The sequence below is a fragment of the Wyeomyia smithii genome, chromosome 2 (genome assembly GCF_029784165.1).
Source record: "Wyeomyia smithii strain HCP4-BCI-WySm-NY-G18 chromosome 2, ASM2978416v1, whole genome shotgun sequence".
In the NCBI taxonomy this organism is placed as follows: domain Eukaryota; kingdom Metazoa; phylum Arthropoda; class Insecta; order Diptera; family Culicidae; genus Wyeomyia; species Wyeomyia smithii.
Genome location: NC_073695.1, coordinates 265,252,065 through 265,279,042, shown reverse-complemented (window position 1 = coordinate 265,279,042; position 26,978 = coordinate 265,252,065). Strand labels below are relative to the sequence as shown.

The 26,978-nt window shown below is 37.6% G+C and overlaps 2 protein-coding genes, 2 non-coding genes and 1 pseudogene across 13 annotated transcripts in view; 3 read left to right on the top strand and 2 right to left on the bottom strand.

Moving 5' to 3' along the window:
* The window catches only part of LOC129720983 (protein 4.1 homolog), a 102,198-nt gene that overhangs the window by 20,533 nt on the left and 54,687 nt on the right, over positions 1–26,978 (top strand). The window lies entirely within an intron of this gene.
* Positions 3,813–3,934, bottom strand: LOC129726213 (U6 spliceosomal RNA; annotated as a pseudogene).
* Positions 13,011–13,117, top strand: LOC129726270 (U6 spliceosomal RNA). Its single transcript, XR_008728314.1, has one exon. It is a non-coding gene; the product is annotated as a U6 spliceosomal RNA (small nuclear RNA).
* Positions 15,105–15,211, top strand: LOC129726269 (U6 spliceosomal RNA). The gene has a single exon (XR_008728313.1). It is a non-coding gene; the product is annotated as a U6 spliceosomal RNA (small nuclear RNA).
* LOC129720985 (polyserase-2-like) lies at positions 24,357–26,817 on the bottom strand. Its single transcript, XM_055672986.1, has 4 exons — positions 25,580–26,817; positions 25,274–25,520; positions 25,031–25,218; positions 24,357–24,962 (listed from the first exon to the last, which is right to left on the bottom strand). The coding sequence occupies exons 1-4, from the start codon at positions 26,436–26,438 to the stop codon at positions 24,556–24,558; spliced, it is 1,701 nt and encodes a 566-aa protein (XP_055528961.1). The 5' UTR covers positions 26,439–26,817; the 3' UTR covers positions 24,357–24,555.

The window sequence follows — 26,978 nt, the reverse complement described above, 5'->3', positions numbered from 1 at the left end:
GATGGTTTCGTTCGTACCTGACCGGCAGAGTTGTATGTGTCAGTCTTGGGTCGTCACATTCCGAGCCATTTACAACGTCTTCTGGAGTGCCACAAGGAAGCAATCTAGGTGCACTTTTATTCTCACTGTTTATTAACGATGTTGCTACAATTCTACCGCGAGGTACACGACTTCTTTTCGCAGACGATGTAAAAATCGTTCGGATTATAGCCTGTCTTGGAGACTGTTTGGAACTACAAAAGTTGCTTGATGCTTTCAGTGATTGGAGCAAACGTAATCTTCTTACCCTGTGTGTAGGAAAATGTCATGTTATTACCTCCATCAGAAAGCTTCAATCAATTTTCAGCGGGTAAGCCAAGTTAAAGATCTTGGCGTAATTTTGGATAGTTAGCATACATTCCGGGCACACTACGAAGGTGTCATTTCAAGAGCCAACAAGCAACTAGGATTTATTTTTAGAATTGCCGATGGATTCCGCGATCCACTGTGCATGAAAGCTTTGTACTGCGCCTTGGTAGATCGATGCTCGAATCAGCGGTTGTCGCTTGGTGTCCGATTGATCGCATCTTCCTTGGCATGACGCTACGAGGCTACCCCCTGCACCGCTGCATTGGAGACGTTGGAGAGAAGAAGATCTAACGCACAAATTCTCTTTGTTGCGAAGGTTCTGAAAAATGAAATTGATTCACCCGCTATTGTCGCAGAATTGAACCTCTACGCTCCAGAAAGGAATCTGCGGGGACGTCAGCTTTTGAACTTGGAGGCAAGGTATAGTCGGTACGGCCAGTATGATGCGATTAGGTTTATGTCTACGAGGTTCAACGAGGTTGCAGAACTGTTCGACTTCAACGAACCCATCAACACTTTTTTACGTCGCCTGCGGATTCGCCAATAATTTATTGTTATTCGTCTCTAGTTGTTAATTTTATTCATCAAGACAAAAATTGTCAGATGGAACTTTTGAATATACATAACATAACCTAACAAACGAGAGTAAGTGTAGTGACTAGTGAGTGTGGTAAGCTGTTTCTCGCTTTTTTATGTCTGTATTTTTTGTTTAGTTCATGCATAACCAGTACTGTTCAAAATGGCGTTGAAACAAGAAGCATTTCGCAGGTGTATTGAACTACACAAAAATTTTGGCAAAAAGTCGACAATAAACCACTTCAAAAGCGAAAATCGGTTACGACTGCGTATAAATTCCTGCAAAACATAACATTAATTCGCCAGGGAGATAGTGGAAGACAGGTCACTTCAGATTAGACGCTGTTGTGCGCCGCCCAATGTAAAAAAACAGACGTGTATGGAAATTTTATTCACTGAACATTCAAACCATAGCTCTCATCAGGGATCTTAACTATAGTTACTCGTATCCCAGTTGGCACACGGTTTTTTGAAATTATTTTAAAAGAATTCAACCGTTGCTCCAATACTTGAATGTAACACTTGAAATCAAAGGTTTAGTTGTATTGAATAAAAAAAAAACAGAACCAATCATGGTCAGAATAAGTAATAAAATTGAATTAAAATATACAAGGGCCCCTATGCTGGAAACTGAACATCCCAGCCCAAGCCACGCGTGAACCACGAAACCCGCGTTCCCCGCTTGAGTGAAGTTCGAATTGCATAGGTGCACTCGAAGTGTTCGCATATTTCGCACATTCCCACCAATTGTTGTTTGTTCGGTGCGGTGGCGTTGAGTGCTATTATAAAGCACCGAATGAATGGACTACAAAGTGCACTTCTGCAGTTCCTCCACCAGTACCACCGTCACCACCAGCAATGAGTTGTCTTTTATTTTTTATTGGTGAAAATGTCAACTGGTTGGCAGTTTGATAACGGTAATGTGGGTTCCCATTGTGGCAGTCTGACAAAGCTGAGTAGACGACGGACTCGTATCGTGGAGGATTGGTTTAATGATGCGAAACATGTACAATTCTGTGCGAAGCAGAACTCCATTCAGTGCATATCTTGTGCGGAACAACAGTATTCTGTGCCGGTGTCACCCTACCCAAACAGAATGAACACGCGTGTAGTAATTATAGTAGTGTGGAAAGAATAGCTGTAATAAACTATATGTACATAATCAATGGTATGGAGCTCATGGGATAAACGCTGATCTCGCGACTATTATACACAGGAATGGGACCTTCAATTGAAATCACGATAGCAATCGGTAAAATTCAATTAAACGTGAGCTCATTCATAATTGATATTGATTGAAACTATGACAATAGCATTGTTCCCAGTGCCGAGTTTTTTTTTTTTGTTTTCGATTGCGAAAGGCTGTCGGCATCAAAACAGTAGTTCACTGCGCGATGACACCATTCCGAAGCTAAATGTCTAATAAACCGTCCCTCGCAGTATCGTTTATGAATTTTGGTGAGCGTTGGAAGTCGAAGAGGTCGTATTCAAAGAATGACTCAGGCTGGATATTTTAAGCGTGGACTTTGTTGAGAAGCGAGCCAATCAGATGCAGGCCAATTTGACTAAATAATTCTCAACACCCACGCGTGATGCACAGCATCATTTGCTGTAGCAGTAGGCACTTTCTGTTTTACTCTACTTTCCGTTGATTGTTTTTTTCCTCATCTTTGAACGAGTGCAACAAGAGGAAGCATGCATGTGCACACGCTGTGCTGGCTGGCGTCGGATGTATTTTACGGCTACGGGCCCGGGTGATAGTTTGTTTACAACCGATCATCGTTTTTTGAGTAGAAGTACAGTGTAAACATTCACTTAAACGTGGAGAAAAGTGCCGATATAAAACAGAGACAACGAGTTGTTTCAGAACTTGGCCGGCGGATTAGTTGGTGCGCAATGTTTTGGTGTGGTGTGGGTGCTGTCTGTCTTGGGAATGACACTTTGGAAATAGAGCGAGCGTTGGACAAGTTTGTTTATTTTGGTTTGTCTTTAGGTTATGAGCTAATTCTAGTGACGGGATAGGAGAATACAGACAAATATTAACAAAAGCTAAACCCTATAACATCTCTATCTCAACATTCGCGTCATAAACCACTGAAGTTATTTGTGCAATTACCTGTTGACCCTTTTGTGAAGCACAGTTACATTGTGCTATTCTCTGATTGCGGTGCTCCAAGTTCCATTCACTAGTAGAAACAGGTAACCTCAATAGAGCTGCGGTAAATCAATTTCCGATTGGAAATGGTTCGATGGGTGCACGGAGCCGTAAAGACAAAAATCAATCGTCAAACAAGTTGTCTTTCTTTTGCGAGTGTCTAGTCAACTTCAAAAGAAAAAATCCCCTGTTATTCTGTTCATTTTTTCTATGTTTCAAAGTAGTGATATTCGTTAAAGTTCTTTGTCGCTTTTTCTTTTTGTTTTTTTTTTTGGTTTTTGGTTTTTTTCTTTTGGGTTTCGCCAGTTTTCATTTGAAATGGGTTTCGGTGTAGAAAAACGTTCCACTTTAATAGGGTGGCAACTTGTGGAAAGTATAAAAAATAAAGTGCCATTTTCAAATTATGTAAGTTTTTTACCATTAAATGAGATTGAACATTAATGTCTTGTTGATGTTCCGCAAACTTGTGATATGATGATTAGTTTATTTTTTAATAGGCAATCGAATCGTATATCATCATCTTACGACTATCAATCAATTGATAGAACCATACAAATATACTGATAAGCATCCGAGTATCAATGAAGGTCGGAAAAAAACTCAGAGCAAGTGAATTCAAACAGAACTAATCGATATTTAAACGCATGCGAAGGTCAATTTTATTCAAACATAATCCCTGACCTTGCCCTTTTTTTTTTTTTTGATAAATCCTGTTTGTAATTTTTTGCAAAAAAAAAATGTGGAACGGTTCACGATTTTGCGTGTCATCCCTTGGGTTGTGCGCAAGGACCAGCCGTGCTAATCTTAGTTTCTGTATCATTCCAAATTTAGTTCATGCCCTGCTGAAGGAAGGACACGCTTTCCTCGTCGAAGTTAGCTTATATACTTTCATCCAAACAAACCAGTTTTAGCGATGCACAAAAACCACCAGCGAAATCTAAATCTGGCTCATCAGGCAGTAAAAATCATAAAACTTACAGCTACACTACCTGTGCTGTTCTGTATTGCTTTATGCTTTACGTTTATGGAAAACCTCAGCCTTGAAGCGGCACACGTTAATGCACTGCACTTTACCTCGGCTCTGCTTACCGGCAGTCTGCTGATAACGGAAGCCTGAGAGTGTGCGATGCAGGTAAGCTTCATCGACGACAATCAAGTGCACTTCCGCTGACTCTAACCTTATGGGGAAAAAGTTACGGCTTACGGGGCCGTCTCCTTCCCACCACCAAAGCATAAACAGAAATCAAACCTGTGACGCGACGCGACGATCGACCGGAGGCACAGCGACGTTGTGTTGATGACACCGATTGTTTATACTTTAAATCGCCTGGTACAACAGGCAGGCTGTGTTGTATTACCACTACTTCTTCTTCTTCGTTTTTCCCTCAACCCAGCGAAAAGAGGCCAAACAACAACTTCGACACTCCGACCGACTGCAAGCAAAGCAAGCATGCATCGGAACGCGCTTGCAGCAGCACGAGATTCGCATTTCGAGCGCCGGGGCAAAAAGTGGCTGACCTACTTCCGATCCCGTCCGAATGCAACACGTATGCATTCTCTTTCTCTTCCCCCCGCGGTTCGGTACCACAATGAGGCAGGCTTTGCATCGGTTTTGGAATCAAGCGCCAAGCGTCTCCTGCTAGGGAGAGAACGTTGAATGGTTGTATCTTCTCTGAAACTAAGACCTACGGTCCCATCGTGGGTTTCATAAGTTAGTACTGTTTTGTTCTGGCAATCTAGGACTTGAATCATACTGTTGAGGGTGTTCGGAAGTTGCATAAAATGCATTGTGGTATTTTTTTCTAATTCTGTTTTTATCTATGTATCGTGGGTTGGACTGTGTGGAGCTGTTACTGCTCGTGACACTTTCCAGCTGCTTTCTCGCGGGATGCAATCTAGCTATGATTTGTTGCCAGCGATGCGAAAAAAGCAGGGCTCTCAACTGCTGTTGCCGCTTTAGTCATCATATGACTGTCATCATTTCTATGCGTTTCCGTCATAATTACTATTACTAAAACTAATTCATTATTTGATGTTTATTCGATACAAAAGTACGGTATTTTATAAATTCGTAAGACAGATAGGTAATTGAAGTTTTCGTTCTCGTCATTGAAATTGTCGATATTGATCAAAATTCGGGAATTGGAGACCCGTTTTCTTCGACTGATTAATATAGGCGCCACAGCTTGTTCCATTGAAGGGGCGAGGCAAAAAAGAATCCACCAAATATTTTTCTTTATTTCTGATTGTTGCTCAAAGGTCATAATTATCAAGCAGAAAAAAAGGAAAATTGCTGTTGGCAAAACTTTTGGCACTGGCTTATAAAGTGTTAAGCCTTTTCTTAACCTATTTTCTGTCATTATAGTTTAAAGATTAGTGACCAGGAAACTGAGGTTTTCAAGTTATGCTTAGATAATACTTGATGCAAAATTTCTATAGAAAAATTTGAAAATTTTAGTTTGACATTAGAATTAAACAACAGTATTTTAATAGCTCGTTGAAAAAAGGCCTGCGCGAAATTTAGTATGACGCTTTTTAACCCTTTCTAAGACAGCAGAAAGGCCTAAGATTTTTTTTTTGAATTTAAGATGTTTCATTTAGTCTATCTTTCTGATGGCTGTGTTAGAGAAATAACTCTTTGGTACAAAGAAAACCGAAAGAAACTCGCTATGAACGTTGCACGAACATCTGCCAGCAGGAATACGCGTAACTGATATACCATCCGCCGATGCGAAAGTTTTGCTCAAATGCGGTGTCGATTGGCATAGCTTACTCAAAACTCAACTACAAGATATCGACATTCATTCCAATCAAGTTTCCCGTTTTAGAACAAAAGGATCATATACCCTTTTTTAATAATTAACAAATTTTGGTGTAAATACTGTATGTATAATATTGCCTTTTTGCCTTTAAACTGACCAATGTTTTACACGGTTACTTTGCTTTTGAACACATCCCCCGTGTAAAAAAACTTGATTGTACTTGCAATCATTGAATCTACCTTACTGATGTCTGTGCTGGGGAAATAACTCTTCAACACAAGGAAAACCTAACGAAACGTGCACGGAGCAAAAGGGAGACGCGAACTGACAAATTTTCCAAACAACGCAAGCATTACTACTTCATCAGAATTCAACTAGCACTATACTAACTAGCAATATCCTAACGTGTGGAATCATTTTTTCTAAATAGCTTCTTGTTGTTTGCGTTGGGGAAATGGGCCCAATCATATGGAAAATGTATGTAAATATTTGACCTTGAAATTTTTCTTTAATTTTCACCACATAACAAAATGGTGGTACTTCGTAAACTAATTACATTTTTTGTCCTTTGACTTACATTTTAAGTTAAAAAGTAGGTAATGTATGTGAACTTTTCGAGGATGCTAATAATAAACACGGGCTGAGGATGTGATTTAGACTTAGGGACTATACTTAAATGAAGAAGCATTCATGGGGGGAGGGAGGATATCATCATTTTGTGATAAGCTGTGACAAGGGGGGGGGGGGTAAGGTGTTGGATTAAAATCGACGTAGCATTTATTTTTAAAGACCGATTTTTTACCAAAAAAACAATAAAACATTGCACGAAGTTTTGCAGCGAGAGCTATCGAAATCTTTTTATCTGTAGTATTCTGAAAGCTCTGCTACAGAACAATCGCTCGGATTTTTAAACACACAATCTGTTTTGAAAACAAAAATCGATGTTTCTTTGTAGCTTTCAATAGTGAAAATTACAAGATACTCGTTTCTTTTCAGAGCTGGGAAGTGCAGGGATTAGTTTTTTTTGCGAATTCCGGAACATTTTCTGTGTTTTTTATAGACATAGATCACGTGAAGTTGTATAAAAATCTTTCCTTCCCGTACCAAAACACAAACCCTTCGAAGCAAAAAAACATTAATCCAGAGCGAAGTTAACATCATTTGAAATGCTGTCACAAGAGTACGAGTAATGAATAAATTGAATTGGACATGGTTATTCATTTTTTTTTCAAGTTATATTTATTTTGACATATGTTACCATTTATATTTTTGGTTTGAAAATCATGAAAATAATGCTACGTCATTAAGGTATGTTCTCTTAGAAAAAATTTTCCTCGTCCAGACAGGACACGAACCCGCAATCTCCGATGTCTCCAGCATGGTGTTTTTCTTTTCTGGCCAATTAAACTACTCGGAGAGGTAGTTTCCCCTAAGACCAATATCGATCTCCATCACTATTGCTCTATGCTCCACACATAGCTTACATTTCATTTTAGCTATCTAATAATATCTTAAATAATGATTTCAAGACAGTTGTATGAGAGCTATTAGCATCTGAAAACTTCCATTCCGTCAACCCAAACAAGTCATTTCAGTTTTCACAGAATGTACCCCAGCACAGTGAACAAAGACGTAGTCCTACATCAAATCCATTTTTGTTTGTTTAAAATAAAAAAGGTATTGATGGTTCTAAATATTTAAAGGGTTAAAACGGTTTATCGTGTGTCTTCAGCAAAGTTGCAATTTGCATTTTTTTCTTTTCGAATAAAATGATTCATTGAGTATAAAATATCTAAAAATAAATAATCCCAAAAAGCAATTTTTTTTTAAATTTACTTTTTTTTATCTGCGAAATCTACAAAAGGTAAGTCTCACTAGCCACGGAGACATAATAATCCGAACCTTTCTCTCCGACGCAGAGTAGAGATGCAGGGATAAGCTTAGTGTCGGTATGACAGTTCAGTCGAAGATTGCTTGTTCGTTACTTATGTTATGAAAGCATGTCGGAAATCGAGTTCGGTTGATAAATATCGTGATTGATTCAATAACTACACAATGTATACCTCTCAAAAAATCGCGTCTTCCGGAGTGCGTTTGCTTTCTCGAGAGTATTCGGGATAAACAAATGTTTAAACATTTGGATTCATCGGCTGGTGGATGGTTGACGCTCGCTGCTCGTATATATTCGCGGTGACTGACATTAAAGATACCTTGTTCGCCATCGTAATGAGCTAACTTCGCACGCAGCATAGTTCGATTTCGTCACTTGCCGCGGTGATACAACCTTTCCTTTCCGTCACAGTCGTGGAGATGCAGCGGTAAACTCGGTCTCCGACAACAACGGTTGTTACACTTTCTTCCTTACAATATCCTTTCTTACCCTAACGATCGCACACTGTTTCCAAAGCTGCAAAAACGTGATCAAAATTATTTTGAATTAAAAAAAAACTTGATTTTAGAGCCATAGTGCCGTCAGTACAGTTATTCCATCAATTATTCTCCATGTTATAGAAGTTACAGTTTTGTGAATAATCCACATAACAGTGAAAAGCGAATTTTACTTTTTTCATTTTTGCATATGAAAATTCATCGTGTTCGGCAAAGTTGTAGCACATTTTATGAGTAATAACTTTGTCAAAGGCACCATACTTCTATCTGTCTATTTAAATGGACTTATGTGGAGTTTCTACAGATTGCCACTGAAAATCAGTTTTTTAATATAACAATTTTTCAATATAACAATTTTTTAATGTTCTACAATGATGTTAGTTATAACAGAACAAACAATGTCTGCGAAGAAAGTTTATTTTCATCTCACATATTTCTCTGATAATTGACGATTTTTATTAAAACAATGCATTAATTTACTAACAGATGTCTTCAAAATCTGCAAATATCTGCAGACTAAACCATTTCTATATTCAAGTATAACTAAAACATCATTCAATCCAGATATAGGCATTTGTCTCTCGCCGTCTCCTGTGTTTATATCTGTAAGTTGATTGGTGCACTGTTTTAATAAAAATCTTCAATAACTAAATAATTATAAGAGATAAAAATAGGCTTCCTTCGGTGAACTCGTGTGTTTTACTCTACCGGAAAACATTGTAGAACATTGAAAAATTTTAGAAAATCACAATAAAAAGTTATATCAAAAAATGATTTTTAGGGGAATTCTAGGGAAACTTCACAAAAGTTCATTTAAATTGGCAGAAAGAAATATGGTGTCTTCGACAAAGTTGTTTCTTAGCAAATTTGCTTAAACTTTACTCAGCAAAATGAATTTTTATATGCAAAAATGAGAAAGATATAATTCGTTTTTCTCTTTTGGGTAAATCAATCACAAAATTCTAACTTTAATAAAATGTAGAATAATTAACAAAACAACTTTGCTGAAGACACTATGGCTCCAGACTAAATTTTTTTTATTAAAATGTAATTAGTGTGAATGAGTGCATTATTTAAGTAGAAATCATCACTAACTAAAAACTAAAAAAATATGTGAGATAAAAGTAACCTTCCTTCGAAGGAATTGTTCGTTCTGTTATAGGAAACAATATTATAGAACATTGAAAAATTGTAGAAAATCAGTACTAGAAGTTATATAGAAAGAACTGATTAAGACTGAAATAGACAGATAGAAGTATGGTGTCTTTGACAAAGTTGTTTCTTATGAAATGTGCTACAACTTTGCCGAAAACGATGAATTTTTATATGCAAAAATGATAAAAGCAAAATGCGCTTTTCACTGTTAAGTGGATTGATCACAAAACTGTTACTTTTATAACATGGAGAATGATTAATGGAACAATTTTGCTGAAGACACTATGGCTCTAAAATCAAGTTTTCTGGGTCAAAATAATTTCGATCACGTTTTTGCAGCTTTGGAAACAGTGTGGATCGTAGGGACGTGGCCGGCGCCGTTATCGATCTATACAAAGCGGTAGCTACTGAATTGTTGTACACTGAAGATGGCAAACTTATCCCAAGTAGCCATTTACGTGGTTCCTTGTGCAACTTCACTTTCACTGCGGTCGTTCAAGCCTCAAGCTCAAGCAAACAAACTGCAAAAGGTTAGTTAAACATGGATGGATTTTATAGAGAAACTATACTTTTCATCGACTGTTAATTTACTCAGAGGAGTTTTCAGGGAAAGAAGAACTCCTCTTTATAGAGAAACAAACAAAAATAAGACCGAAAAGATTAGTATGATGTCTTCGGCAAAGTTGTATATAAAATGTCTCAAAAAACTTACTTTTTGAAGTCTGAATTTTGCTCTACGAAAACTACACTATGTAAGCTGAACGTTGATAGTTGTTTAACCTAAAGGAATAAAAAAAGGCAAAATTCTCTTTTTTTGACGTAGAATTACGAGCGTCACGAAAAATGTCCAATTTCAAAGCTTGTAATTCAGTTTTCAACGGAATTTATTCATTCTGAGATTCTTGAATCTGAGCCCAAAATGGCTGTATACCACCCGATATGAATATTTCCGGAATAATAATGATGCCTAAAAACCGCAAATCAATTCAAGAAACCATTTTGACTTCAAGGTGGTGATTTCCGGTTTTTAAGGAAACTGTCAAAATGGCTGAATACCATCTAATATTGGTATTTCCGGAACCGCGATGATGCCCAGAACTAGAAAACCAACACCATATGTCGTTTTTAAATCCCTGATGGTGACTTTCGGGTTCCGGAGAACAGCGAAAAGTGATCAAATAGCCCAAATATGAGCATTTTCTAATTCGAAAAGAGGCCAAAAAAAGACTTCATTACCATTTGTAAATCCAATATTGTAACTTCCGGTTTCTGGAAAACAGAGAGAAAAGAAAAATTATTACTGATACTTACCGCTTTCAGATTATCGAGAGTATTTCCCAATCTGCTGCAAAAAATACATTGATATAAGACAGGCTGCTGTAATTCTACTTTGAGCTTGCGGTTGTGTCTCATACACAACCTCTTCAACATTTTTTTTTTCAAAACTTTGACTTCTTTGATGCACAATGTCCGATTGAGCTAAATTTTGCGTGGAGACTTTTTTCGAAAAGACGAAACTTCTGAGCCCTACTTCAAAACGAGATTCGGCACCTAAATTTAGAAAACGCAGAATATCAATAGGTAAATAACACGTTTAAGTAAAGACAAAAACTTTTATGTTTCTGAACTTTTTTTTTCTTTGTTTGGATCACTACTGCGACCGGAATCATTAAGATTTTTTTTGTGGTATTATCTGGATGTTCTGCTGTATTCCGCACTTACTGTTATTGACAGTATCACTTCTATTGAAAGCCTGAAAATAAATCCTTGCTTGAAAAATCCTTGGACAACCAAAATCGATACGTCCTTCTGGTTTGTTAGGAAAGAAAGAAAGGAAATGTGACAGTCGTCAGTAGGAGAGTCAATCTTTTACAATAAAAAGGTCACTCAATTCCCTACTTTAGTATTTTGGTGAGTAATGCATAATTTGCTGTATTGAAACAGTAGAGAAGCTCACTGCCTCAAGGTTACAGAGTCTGCTTCTGTGAGCGAATGGTCATGAGCTCTAATCGATCGTAACATTTTCTTCCTTCCTTCCCTTACCCGACCGTAATAACGTAGCCGGCGCCGTTATTGATCTTTCCAAAAATTAGAAGACACTGAACTGGGGCAGAATTGCCAAAGTACGGTGAGACTTTTCCTTCATGGAAGTTCCATGCCACGTATTTTTTTATAATTTTATATTGGAGTTAATAGTGCAGAATAGCCACGAAAAAACTGCTGAAGAGTTATAGAAAGAGTGTGAAGGCTTAGGTGATGTAACTAGTTCAATTTTGATTGAGGAGAAGTACTCTATGCATTTTTTAGATGTATAATCTAAAATTACACAATGAATATTTGAGCTCTAAATTATACCCTTTCGGTCACTATTTACTTGCTATTCTAACAAAGCAAGTCACTGTAGTCACTATTATTTCATTCCAAGTTCGCTACTAGTTCTGATACAATAAACAATTCTATTTACTTGTTCATGCAGATGCAATTATTTATTTTTAATAGATTCTTCCAACGCTTTTCAAATATGCTTTACTCTTGGAACATCAATTTGGATCAAAGGAAAGCAACCGTTTGCTGATCTTTTGAAGACAAGAGATCTGTTATATTTTTCAACGACGAAATAAAATTACATTATACAACCATTCCTCGTCGTCAGTCGTCGTATTTTATGATTTTGGGAAACAAATGGGAAGGTCCAACATCGCTTGTTTAAACCAAAAGTAAATTTCTTCGTGCCAAATCAATTTTCACGACGGCAGACAGTTTCGTGTGAGTGACCGGTCGTCCGAGCCAGAGCTTCGTCCAGCATTTCCAATTGGATCAATTTGAATAAACACGACTTTCAATAGCTTTACGCAAATTTACTCTGCGCTAAGCTGGCTCTGTTTCCGTGCATTTAGTCCCAGCCACACCGGAAAACAACCAGCCACAACATTTAATCCGGCCCAATTTGCAGCTTTTCCACCGGTTCAACTTCTCGCCGCCCGCCGCCGGCTTCCAAAGTGGGATAAGCTGTTGTTTGGGCTGATCATCATCATCATCAACGTTACATTGTGTTTCCTCCTCCAGCTAGGCGGAAATGACAGCGAGGAAGGAAGAGCATCATCTTTGCCTAATTAGAATATCTTTCCACTCCGTCGTCTAGCGAGAGCGGGTAGAGAAAGTTTTGTCGCAACCGGTCGGCGGTTCTGTTTTGGCGTTGCTTGTTTGATTTATGGTAAAATATTAGTGACACTGTCGGATAAACAAGCGCACATGAAGTGACATATTCTAGTGGTTCCGAGCGATTGGAATAATAAATATAAATATAGAACAGCGGCTGGAACAGTTTTGAAACTTTGTATTTTTTTTCTACTCGAAGGAGGGACCCTTTGTGTATAATAATACAAACCGTGTATTGAATTACCGCGACTTTGACTATGCGTGTGTGTGTTTGTCTGTATTTATAGTTCCCCTCGGTTTTTATGATTTTCAGTGTCACAGACTGGGCGGGTAGCAAATTGCTACCTGCATTAAAAACGTTAGTTTTGTAGAGGTAGTTTTTCCCCTATTTTTTCTTCGTTTATCCATCGCTAGAACTATTTTGTTTGTTACTTTCTATATAAGAATCAACGGAAGCAGCTAGACTTGTCCTAGCTTCGGCTGGACATATACTAAAATTGGAACGATACAGAGAAGATTAGCATGGCCCCTGCGCAAGGATGACACGCAAAATCGTGAAGCGTTCCACATTTTTTTGCTGCTAAATCAAGATCCTGGCTTTTAGGGCTTTACAATTTCATTAAACTGTGTTTTACTCAGGCAAAAAGCATGTTGACACCCACCATCGTAGTGCTGGCGTCACTGTTACTAGACGGTAACTAATTTTTCTGTTGCCTTTGGGGTCCGGAAAAGATAGGACGGAGGTGCAACGGTGGAAATTCGACACGAAAAGCTCGTCTAATGCGTTCCAGCGTCGTCCGTTCGTGCGAGAGCATCGAAAGCCCGACAATGTTTTGAAGTGTTTTAAAAATGTTGCAGACATATCGACGGATGACGATGACTAAGACGACAAAGGGAACAGAAAGAAAGACCATCTGCAAAGGAGTAGATGATGTAAGCGTGCCTCACCAGCAGAGTCGGTATCCGTTCATCAGCAAACTGTTGTTGGTGGTTATTAAAGATGAATGTGTAAGCGTCACGACAGCAGACACTTCACTGACGCTGGAGGAGTAGACGACCGGGAAAGTTGGGAATGGTGAACTGGGCTGTAACATGCACTTCGTTCATCGGAGACCAACCCTTTTTCTGCACCAGTCATATTCGACTCGTTCCAATTGTCTGGAAATGAAATATGCACTGCTTCTATTTGTTTCTGCCTCTGCAGCACCAGGGATGACGTTTCTAAATGCTCACCATTCTTCTGATGTCCCATTTGCCTGGCGATTATTGTCATTTTGTGACGCGCTATTGAATTATTTATGATGACGGAAGCGTTTCATGTGGAGTTCAAAAATCTAGTAAATTAAAACATTCCCGACTGGTTCGTGTCATTCCGGCGGACAAGACGCCATGTAGCGTTCAAATTTAGGAAGTGTGGGGAAGTGTCTTTCGTCAATTCATTCGATTGAAACCATGTATTTATTTTTATCGAGAAGTACGATCGTACGAAATACATTATTCAAATGCTTGTCTAGGAGTTCAACAAAGGACTGATGTAAATAATGCTCACGTAAAACAAGTCGTGATTTGGTGTCTGCGTAATATTCTGTCACGTAACTAAAGAGACTTTTAGCAACTCAATGTCTTTTAAGGTCATCAATTGCTACTCTATGGAACCGACTTTAGTCTAGAGAAGAATGATAACAAGCACCGTAGAAGGAGTCAACATCATTATCAGCACCAAAATAAGCATGTTTGAAACCATCTGAATAAGAACTGCTTACAGCAGATGCTGTGCCAAAAAAATCATTCAAATTTCATTACAACAACAAAATCATTTTGGCAATTTGTATTACCGTTATAGCTTCAGGCAAAAGCGTATTATATTCTGTAAAATATGTTTGGCGAGTACAGTTTATCGAGTAAAAATTAATTTGAAAAAAAAAACGTAGGGTATCGAACGTCTTCATCAGTGGTTTTCTTCGGCAGTTTTTCTGCAGCAATCTTATGGAAAAGGGGGCCGAAGAAAACCACTGACGAAGACGTTCGAAACCCTAATTGAATTCGAACAAAAAATAATTCAAATAAAAGTTTTACATAAACATCTATTTTGTTCATAACTCTTCAATCAAAATCAAGGGTTTCGACAGGAAAATTCATATTCGTACAGTAAATGCTCATCAAAACCCTACAAATGTAGCAAAAATCGTACAAATTGATGAAACCGTTACGGAGAAAATCAATTTAGTTGATTTTCTTTTAAGTAAAAATGTAATCTACTGTTGTTTGATGGGTGGAATACATAAACTAGGAAATTTGTATTCCAAAACTTGTCATGTTAAAGCGGATCACACCTTTCATTTTAACAATTTTGTTAGAAAAAGCTAGAAAAAAAAAACATTTAAAACGAGTTTATTTTTGCAACTCCTTTTCCACTCCTTTTCCGTTGGCTTTTTCAATGCTTCGTTAAAATTATGTTACCTGTATAAGGAACTGCGATATGCTACATGCTCTGTTATCCATCGCTAGAACTGTTTTGTTTGTTACTTTCTATATAAGAACCACCAGGAGCAGCTAGATTTGTCCTAGCTTCGGCTGGACATATACTAAAATTGGAACGATACAGAGAAGATTAGCATGGCCCCTGCGCAAGGATGACACGCAAAATCGTGAAGCGTTCCACATTTTTTGTGGATGCACTAGTCTGTATGAAAATGCAAGATTTTTTATTAATTCTGATTTACCATAACCTACTTAGTACTGATGTCTTGAAAGTAAAAATATTCTGCGTGGTAAACATTTGCTGTGTTGTTGTTCTCAGACTCTTGTTGTTATATTTTTTAAAAAGCAGTGCACAGTATAACACTTTTGGCGTAATCGAGTAGACTATTTTTTTCTTCAACAGTATCAGATACTATTAATTTTTATCTAGGATCTATTTGAAAGAAAACAATGCAGCCGGCCTTGCGTTTTCCTGGAACCGCTATTTGGTCGCAACAAGAATAAAAGGCAAACAGGCGGTAGAATAAGGCCGTTACAAATTTTATTTTCATTTTATGTCACCCCCCCCCCCCCCCCTTCAAAAATTTTGAATATTGGAAGGGGAAGAAAAAAAAGCTCATACCGTTTTATTCATTTTATTTGTTTTCCGACAGCATTAATGCTTAATTTAGCAATGAACAAGTCCAGTGATAGAGGGAGTGTCGTCAAAAGGCAAGCGAAATAGATAATAATAATAATAAAGTGTTATTTTTCAACATTTATTTGAGTGCAAGTTACAAACGTCATAACTTGCACACAAACTTTTATCAAAGATATTTCTTTTTTTTTTCATCTCGGTGTTATTTATTTTTTGCCACCCCCTTTGCTAAGTTTGATAACCTTGGACATAAAAAGAATTCGAAATTTGAATCAGCCTAAATTCAAAACGAAAAGATATCCCAACCCTTTTTTCACTCATTTTAATTTTCTGTAAAAATTGGTAGCTGCTTACCTGTAGGCTATTGGGTGCACAGCTGCACTTACAAACAAATATCAAAGAGTCCGCATCGCGCATATTGTGTGGTACGGCACGCCACACACAAAAAAACGGACAGCTCGATCAGGCTAACCCCCTCGGTTTGGATAACAGGTGTGTGCTTTCCGACCAATGCGGTTTTGCATTACATTTATGAGCCTCAGCATTAAATTGAGCCTTCCATGGCGTAATGATTGAGTTTAAATTTTTCATCCCAAAAACCTTTTACAAGAATTTCAAATTATTTTTTTCCACAACACACCATCCTGAATGCAGCTTTTCTTCCGAATGGTTGGGCGTAGAATTTTCTTTCGAAGCCTGCCTCGGATCGAGAGAACTAGAACCTGCGGCAACAAACAGTAAAGTGCAGGAAAAATGTGATTCTTTTTATTACCGCTACCGGGTCACGTCAAGAGCAGTTACCATTTCACGGTGTGGTGAATTTCTTGAATTCCCCGAGCATATAAATTTTTACCGTCTCTCTCACACAGCACCAAATGAACAGCATAACATTCTAGTTAGTCTTGGAAGTGGGAAAATCGTCGTTCCCTGGGGCTAAGAGAGGAGGAGGGGAATGTGTGTGCTTATTACACATGCTGGAAATTGAATATATACGACGTGGCTGTGTGCAAACATAATTGTACAAGTCACATGACATTTGACACGTTGATTTTGTGCTAATGAGACCCGGTTCGAATTACTCATCAAATATTTATGCTTATATCAATGTTTTTTTCGCAAAATTCGATCTCATTGTTTCCATCTATTTGTATATTTTACTTCCGTATTTTTCCGTATATTTTTTGACCTATGTAGGTCTTACCAACATATATGTTCAACGCTGTGTGAAAATGTTTTCCATTATTCAAGATATTTCATTAATGTTTATTTTCTTTGTTTTGTAAAACAATTTATATTTCATGTTGTCTGTTATTTACAATTTACAATTGATTTTTCTACTATGTTATGTTTTCTTTCACAAATTTTGGAAATTATTTCTTATATTTTACTCGTTTGTGTTTTTCATACTGAAAATTTGATTTTTTAGCTCTGCAAAACTTAGGAGTTTTGTGAAATTGAGGTAATTTTTCATTAGAAGAAATGCCGGCTGATGTATGTATCTACTACTGATGCTGCCCGTTTCCACACAAAGGCAGCTTTTTATTAGAGGAAGTGCCGTTATACCAGATGGTCCTGCCTCTATCGCTGCTGATATCCGCTGCCACTGCTGCTATCCGCTGCTACTGTATGACTAGTTTAGGCAGAAGTATGCTCTTATATATAGACCAAATTGTATATTTCCGATTTACCAGGTTTATAATTCTGTCGACCGTGCTTGGAAAAGTAAGCATCAATCGACAAATCAGAGGTCAAATTTTGCGTTTTAACATGGCTTAGCAATTTTCAATAGTACAATTGTTCGAATAATCAAATTACAATTTTCTGCATTTGGGCGGACGCATAGACGATTTTCCAATCGATTGCTGCAAGAAGGAAAGGAATCCATTAAAAATTTCTTTTATTTTAGATTTTTATTTTACATCCTATGTAGTCGAATTTCCTGAGAGACGTAGTTCTACCTCAAAAGACTTAAGTGTGTTGGAAATCATTATTCCATTTTTCTGATTTAAATCTTTCAATTAAACTTTATTATATATTATTTCATGGATTTTTTGACGTAGAACTTCAACCTTCTCTGGGAGAATGTAGAATTGAAGCTTGAAACCGGAACATGTAATAATTTTTGTCCAATTTCAAATGCTTATAACTCGATTAGTTTTCAACAGCTTTCTTTTTTTTTGCAGCAATCGATTGGAAAATTAGTTACGCCTCCACAAAAATGTAAAAAATTGTAATTTTGTGGTGTAAACTAATGATCCATTGAAAAATGTTTTGAAAACAGATTTCGACCAATCAGAGCTGAAAATAATGTCAAATACCATCCAAGAGAGTTAGAGTAGAGGCCGAAAGTTGACCCCAGATACCGGTCTGAATTCTAAAATGGCGACTTCCGGTTTCAAGAATACAGCTCAAAGTTCTTGAATACCATCCAATAAGTGTATTTCCGGAATCGAGATAATGCCTGGAGACCGGAATTCAACTCCAGACACCTTTTTTGGAATTGGTTGAAACCTTAAACGACCGAATACCACACAATGTTTTATTTTGACCATCCAATGTATTTCCGGAACCAGGATGATGTCCATATGCTGAAAACCAACTCCAGACGCCATTTTAGAATCCAAGATGACGGAGAAGAGTCAAAAATGACAAAATACCGCCTGATATGCGTATTTCCAAACCCCAGAACTTGATAAGAAGTGGCCAGAAATCGATCCCAGACGTCATTTTGAATCTTTTCAGGGCCACCACTTTTTTCTCTAGTTTGGTAGTTGTAAAATTATCAGCATCGAGAATTTCTACCTTGTTGCAGTTTTAGTTTTGTAATATTTCACTTCGTTTAGTCGCTTGTTTGTCAAACATTTTTCGCAATTTCGTTTGGTTTGTATTCTTTTCATCTATTATTTTATTTTCTCTGTAAATATAAGTTTGACCCGTGAGTTCACTTGTTTTATAATGTATTGATTTAGGCTTTCATCTAATATTCCATAATTATTTTTGCTACTTTTACTCATTTTTTTCGTTTGTCATAGTTCCCGAAATTATTTCCTTTGAAACGAGTTCCTTCTAACCATTTGATTAAAAATTATTTCCCTGCATCTAAGTTTAGGTTCTTTGGAAATAATTGTTTTTTTTTTTTCAATTTATGTTTACCTGTCATCAGGCTTATTATTCTCCTCAATATGTAGAATGAGCGAAGTTAGTATTCCCCACTCTCTTCTTACCCAACATGAGCGCTGCGTATAGCCAGTTTTTGCACCAAACTCCATTCTCCTGTTTTGTGCTGTGTTTCTGACGCTCGCAGAAATATTGATACATTTTTTGCACCTACAACAGCTGAGCAAAACAAGAGTGGTGAATCAATCTAGTGAGAATACACAGAAGTACACCGCGGTGCTCTCTGATGAGATACATTCAACGGGTGGCTGAATTTTGTAGCAAGGCAAACAACGCAATCTACTTTCCTCCCTATATGCTTCCCTCGTTTGGATCACTGCGACTATTGTTTAAATTTTTTGTTTGATATATGCTCAAGAGACACACAGTGGAAGCACTTCAGTGAGCTCTGTTCTGAAGTTATTGTGCGTAATTTCTTTTCGTGTGAAAAAGCTCACACCAGTATTGTTCCTTCATTGTTTCATTCTACGTGTTTTATTGTTTCTGCATTTTCTTCGCGAGATAAGATTCTATTCAAATTTTTAAACTTGTAATCCGTTTGTATCTTGGGACGGAAGCGTGAAAGCTCTTTACATTTTTCACGCTCTGTTTTTATTCATTACTTACCATATTTTATTCTATTTAACTTTGCTATTTTTTTATTTTTTCAACTTTTTCAGTTTAGAGTTTTTTATTGTATTTTTTGTGGGTTGGCTCTTGTTTTCTTTTTTTTTTCAATTATTACAAGCAATTTTTATTAACTTTACATTTATTGCCTTATATGTTTGTTATATTTAAGCTTCAAAACGTTTCTGTCAGTTTATTTTTTTATTATTCAATGTGTTCTGATTATTTTCATTGTGTATTTTTTGCAAATGTCCCATCTGGTATTCATTAACTTATATTTTGTAATGTTGGTATAATCAAGTTTTTTCATGTGAGATTTTTTTAATTCATTTAGGTACAATAATTTTTTTTACGCGGGGGATGCGTTCCAAATTTGTATGGGATCACGTGAAAAAAGACTTGAGTTGCGAATACAACGAAGAAAACCGTGTTAAAATGTTTGGACCTTGTTTGAATATGATGGTGGTCAGTCTAGAACTCAACATGTTGAATTTTAAGTATTTACACCAAAAAATGTGATTTCTTAAGCGGATATATAATTACCTTCAGTGATGGAAACGAAACGTATATGATGCAATCATCGTTTAATCTCCACATGTACACATCATGAAGTGTACAGACCGCGACTAAACTTGAATCTTCTCAACACATAATGAAATGATGATATGGTGCGTAGGTTTCTGGGAGAAAACAAACACATGCCTAGACTACATCTGCTCTGAGAAGCGATTCGCTCGTTGTGTTTGTCTCTCTATATACCGGTCGTTAGGGGAACAAAGAATAGCAGCAGAAGAATATCATGTCGCCTGAGCAGCAGTAGAGGTATGCTGCGGTGAGAGGGAAAGTGTGGGGGAAGGGACTTCTTCGGCAGCAGTTGACTTGAGCGAGAGTAGGAGAGCATACATTGTCATTTTCTTTCTTTTTCTGACAAAAAATTATATTCATGAGTCAAATGAGTAAGAACATAACAAGATCTTATCGCTCTGTGTAACAGAGACGAAAAACTTCATATACCGAGTAGTGCACATTGAGAGCCATATGTTATGGTGTACACTAACGACATGCAATATATCGTAAAAAGGAAATCAAAGAGAGTGAACCAACACCGATACTTTGTTATTCGCATACTGACGACGATGTCAACGCATCTTAGGGTTGCTTTATATGTATTCAAAATCGCTAGAGGTGATTTTTTTTCATCGCTGATTACCTTTGGCCAAAAAAGCAACCCATGTAAAAAAAAACCTCACTGTATAATTATTTTTGTTATTATGTATGGTTTTTTGCATTTTGTTCGTCTTTAATGTTTATATTTGACATTCTTGATTTTTAGCATACTTTGTCTTGAATTATTTATATTTCTATATCTCAAAATCTATGTTTATTTGTTAAGTTATTTTATTTATTTTATGTAATTTTTCTATATACTCTACTGGCGCTTGCTTTAAACTTTTTATCACTTTTTTCATTTTTTATGGAATATCTCGCCATTACAATTAGTTACAACTGTTTCTCACTAATTTTTTGTTGTTAGTTTGTAACTTACTGTAGTTTCCGTTACTTTTTATAGGTAGAAAAATTAAACTTATACTGAACTTTTTCCAGCCAAAGTACAGTTTTTTTGATGAAAATATATCAACGCAGCTCTACCCAGATTACATTGCTCGACACAGGTTTTGCCCTAGGAGTTGAACTGGAAAAATATGAGCAATTCCCGCTGGGACCGAGCCACTATTTGCATGGCGGTATTGAAAACGATTCAAGTTATGTGTTTTTAAGCTCATGTTGGACAAGTAAAGAAACTGCATTTGGTTAATCAGGTCAATTAACCCGTCAAAACTCGGCGCACAAAAATTGCTCTAGCTCTTGAATTTATCTATAGAATTGCACAAACCTATCGCCACTATCGCCTGACGATTTTCAATTTCAATCTTTTTCATCCCCGTCGTGATAATGGGTCGGTTGGAGATGTTCAATCAATTTGATCAACCAAATGTTGTTTCTTCACTTATTTAATATAGGCTTCCAAAAATATAACTTAAATCGTTTTCAATGCCATCACGTAAATTGTGGGCTCGTCTCAGCGGGAATTGCTCATATAAAAAACACTTTTAATCCTGAATTATTATGCGTGAGGTAGTTTGAGTTACAACCCAATTTCTCTGGTTTTAAGCAATCTTCTGTCTTATATTTTTTATGTCTCTGACTCTGGATATGTTATATAGCTGGACATTCTGGAAACTGTATTCTGAAGAAAATTGGTCAAGGAAACCAGAAATATATAAATTTTGAGCGGCAGTGTTATCAGATATATTCTTTTTGCATTTGAAAAGTTAAATTGCGTTTTCTGGCGTTTTTGACAATTTTATCGTATGTCGGAGAAAAGTTTACATGAAAAGCACTCATCACTTAGAGGTGTAAAGAGTGAAACTCGAGTTACTGCATTTTTTAAAAAGTATAGCAAAATTCACTCTGATTTGCTTGATATTTCTATTCCTATCTCGCTAATGTCTTTGAAACTCTTCTGATTATGGACGTTCTGGATAAGATCTAGAGGAAATCAACCATGGAATTCAAAAAGTATACAATTTTTGATCAGAAGAGAAATATAAAAAACTCTGACTAATTTTCTTCAACAATAATGCGTCAGTTTATTTCTAGACACTTTGTATTTGGGGTCATAATAAAAATAAAATAATAGTTTTCGACGCAAAATGGCTCTTTTAATAAAAAAAGAAAGGTCCCACGGAGCGAGGGGTGATCCAATCGGCATTTTGGCCCAGTGACCTTCATTAAAAACATTCCTTAAACTTGACGTCTAATCTGATGTTGTCCTTTACACTTTTGTACTTTTTTGTGCATTTGAGATTGAATTACTCATATTGAACCTCTGAATTATTTAGAGTAGATAAAGTAGATTGATATTCCATTTGGGCCACAAATTGTACCAATTATGCTAATGATTTAAACATATGTTTTAGGTAAAAATAAAAATTAACTTTGGGTCAAAAACACTCAATTCCTATACAATACAAATAGGAAAAAAGTAAAATTTTAGTTAGGAATTCATGCAGTAAAGTTGCCAAACCTAACCGCTTTTGTGAACGCGCCGCATCCGTTAGCTCTAACCTGTACACTAAACCACATACCCGTTAGGTGCTGCTCTACCGGACCTATTAGAAGGAACCTTAATCGTTATTTACCGCAACAACTTCCCGCGCTGTTTCATGCTATCCACGGGAACGGTGCCATCAGGTGCATCGGCACCGATTAGATAGTGAGAAAGTGCCGTATAAAAATGAAGCTTGACTAACATCGCATTACAAACATCTTATGTAGAGAACCATACAAATGAACCCGTCTAATAGATTTTTTTACCTCTCAATTTCAGGTATGCAATTGGTTTAGAACTTAATGGAGAGGAAATCTACCGTGGGTGGAACATTTAGTGGAATCTTCTGGCTACCGAAAAGGTAAAACAAACATTGTGATTCAATTAGGACGCCACAAATAGCCAGCAAACGTGGTAAATTGAATACCTTTGTCTCCGCACGCCCAACCCGGGGCTGAAAACGGAATCAATGGAATCAAACCACAACTAAGTTTTCCCACCGTTCGCTATTGTGGAGTAGAAATATGGTTCAGCGTTTGAATATTGTATAAACAAGATCAATCCAAACGGTTTTTACATGTCACTCGGTCTGCGGTTACGTGAAGCGCGCAAATCAGAGATGAAACATTGTTTTGAATTCAGATTTTACAAATCACATCTCTGAATGCGCTCTGCTTATTTTTAGCGTTGACCAACTGCAAAGAAGAAGCAAAAAATAAAATATCGGTGACATCATCAACAGTTGTCGTCACTGTTAAATTATGACTACAGCAGGATCACATCATCATAGGCCTTCAACTGAACGTTACAGCGCGCCGATGGAAAGTAGCGTGTAGCGATGATGTAATTATACGAAAAAAAAGTTTATTCGATTTGCACCAGACATCGAAACGTCGTTCCACGGTGGGTGGGAATCATCGCGGCTCATTTCCGGAGTGAGTAAATCTTTCCTCAGCCTGGTGCAAGTATTAACAATTCATTTATAGAATAAATAAAAAGCGCATTTCTCCGGCAGTTGCAGTTCTTTCTATCGCTCTGTCTCGTCGAGGTCAAGTGATTCGAATGAAGATGTTAACCAGTACTTGACATGAATATGTGCCGGTTTCGGTCTACCGAAGACAAGGACGACGTCGACGGAATCATTCAAGTAGAACCAATTGAAAGTGATCTTGCCCTTTGGGTGTTGACCGATTTTTTCGTTTCAATGTATTTTATGTTTACAGGAGACGTGTCTCTGGACGCGCACCCTACATTGGATTACCAACACTAACTTTTTGACGTGGTGAAAATATGGTGATATGTGATACTAAATTCGACTAGTCGAAATTTGGACGGTCATTTCTATGACATCATCTTGGTCGGCTGGTGCTTTGTGTTCACTGAAAATGGCACGAATGCTAGCGGCTGATTGAGGAATTATAGACTAACTTTGTTCTCTTGCGTAAGTATGGCCTTCGGATGGTTGACCTACTTTCCTACAGACCCAGTTGGAATTCTTGTCACGCTTTATTGAGTTATAAACAATTTAAACCCGTGCTTCAAGCGCTGTTGGAGTGTTGAACCTTTCCCAAGTGATTAATGTTGGCTGTTGTTTTAGTGAAAAAACCGGGAGAATATTGATTATACACTAAGAAATTATTTATTAGGAGTAAACGTTTTTTTCCGATTTTTCCCCGGTTCGTGATAACAACAATATCCTCGTCGCCAGATAGTCCCAGTTTTTTTTATTCATTTGCGAATTAATTCTTCATATACCGTCATTTAGGCAGTAAGAACTGGATGAAAAAATGTACGTAATCCAGTGTAATTAATATTAAAGTTTATTTACGCAAGAGTTATGAAATAACATTCTAAAAATCAAGTCGATTAGAATTTTCTATTTTATTTTATTAAATACATCATTTGTTTTGTACGTGCCACCAGTGCTCTAAAAATTACAATTGATGAATTCCAAGATAATTCAACAGTCCTTGATTTAGCTCACAAAATCATCAATTTGTCAAGGTAACATATTAGCCTTGATCCAATCCATGTATTCTGCCACATTGGTATAAACGGATGGTTTCAGGCCGCACGCAGTTCCAAATGAAGATATACCGAACTGTACGAATCGTGTTCCGTACAGTTTCGCACCGTACCCCAGTGGACCTCCGCCATCACCTTGACAAGTGTCCACATTTTCTCCGCCTACGCACAAATGATTTTCACTAAGTTGAAAATACTGACTGGTTTTGTTAAACCAATCCTCGCATTCGGAAATGTTGAACGGTAAAACGGTTGCCTTTAGCAGAACGTCCGAAGTCTCGCCTTGATAATCTGTCCTGCCCCATCCTGTGATGATATACCGTGGGGGTCGGTAGTTTCTCAGTTCCGGAATGTGCGGTAAGCAGATTGGTTGAACATGATCTGTGATCGATTGAATATAATAAATATAAAAAAAAACACGTAAACCCAGTAATAACTTCATCCAATACCTTCAAATTTTGCCTCTTCACTCAAACGTATCAACGCAATATCATTATTGCGAACCCGGAGTGAGAATTCTGGATGTATAGTGATGCACTCAATGTTGTAATCTCGAACTGGTCGGGCACAGTCTCTGTTTCCCAAGTTGCAATCTTTATCCCGACCAATTGTATGTTCTCCTAGACGTACTTTATTTCTGGAAAATGAAAATCTTCAGGTCGATTCGCTGACGTTCAATACCAACCACTCACGGTAATGGATTCCGAATGCAATGAGCTGCTGAAAGGATGTAACGATTGCTGATCAATGTTCCCGCACAGACAAAATCCCTGTCTTTCATCATCAGTATCGCCATCCAGGGGAATTCGAAAACTTTCGTTGCTACTCCACCTGAGATGCGGTTCGGGATATAGACACCACAATGTCGAGGCAGTAGATCAGGATATGTTTTTGCTCCATCCGGTTCGACTGCTTTGCAAATTTTCACTTCGTCATTTTCTGTAACAGCGTAGCACTTTATTAGGACAGAAATAAAAAAAAATAAAAATTTAACTCACCCTGAAAACGCATTCCAGTTATTTGACTAATCCACGGTAGATAGTGTTGAACCTTCACGAACGCCGCATAACCTTTCGTGTGACACAAATTTGATCCGTCCGATCGAATTTGTGAGAATGACACGATACCGCCTAAGAACCACGTGTTGGCCCTTTTGAAAACCAAACCCCCACCACTGTCACCATTGCAGACGCTAGTTCCATTTGTGTAGCCAGCGCAGAATAGACCATCGTCCAGAGATTGACCGAATAGCACTCGATCACTTTTCAAACAGGTTACGGGATCTATCGCGGGTATGTCCGCTTTTTTCAAGATTGGGGACGTTTCATCATCTTCTGTCAATCCCCATCCAACCACTGTACCAATCTCGCCGGTAATATTCTTCTCTAAATTAATGCATGCCGGTAGGACGTAATTTGTGAATTGAATAAGTGTACTCAGTTCGATCAATGCAATATCATGCACTAATCGCGTGAAGTTCTCGAACTTATAAATCTTGGCCACTTCATGCTGTTGCGCAAATTTTGTATTTACCACATCCAGATCGTGAATTCCTACACGGGTAAATACACGATTCGGCGCTAGCTGGTAACTGTTGGCCGAGCTAATCACACAATGGGCTGCTGTCAGAATAAACTGCGGGTTAAGAATTGTCCCACCGCAGGCGTAGTCGATTGAACGGCCTTTCCGATGATAAATCGCCGCGTGCCACGGCCAATCACCTGGGGCGGTCTCCTGTCCGTTTAAGATCAATTCCACGGCATCGTTTTTCGGAATTCCACACTCCAGCAGGTTGTTTCGACTGCAACTTACAGTAGCTAGTACCGCAGATAATACGATTCCTATGAGTTGCATCATCTCTTTTGTGAAGTTTAATTAAGGGTATGAAAAAAACACTAAGTCAATATGAACTTTCTGTTATGAACCGATCGCGTGGATTGCTGGACGTCAACTGTGGAACTAGATGCTTTTTGTAACAACTTATTGGCTAGTCTCCAACGTGTGTTAGTAACATTCGACGATGGAAGGATCGGAGATTGCTCTCGACCCGGTTGTAATCACTAAAGAACTGTTATCAGTAAGGAACATACCCCTATGTTGGGATTAGGGACTTTCATTTCATACTTCAATGAAATCTACACACTGACTCAACTTTTTTATTGAAGATAGGCAAGTTGCCTCCGTGGGCGAAGCAAAAGGTTTTAATCTTTCCGATTTTTGGTCTCAAAACCGCCTTCTGATACGGCAGTCACTTGCTCATCAGTACTTCACTTTTTAGTCATTCCAACAGTACTCGTTGTTGATTGTTATACATTTCGCGAGATAGCCCGTGCACATTCCTGAATACAGAGGCCATGACCTTAATGACCTTATTAACAATCTCGTCTGCTGCATTGA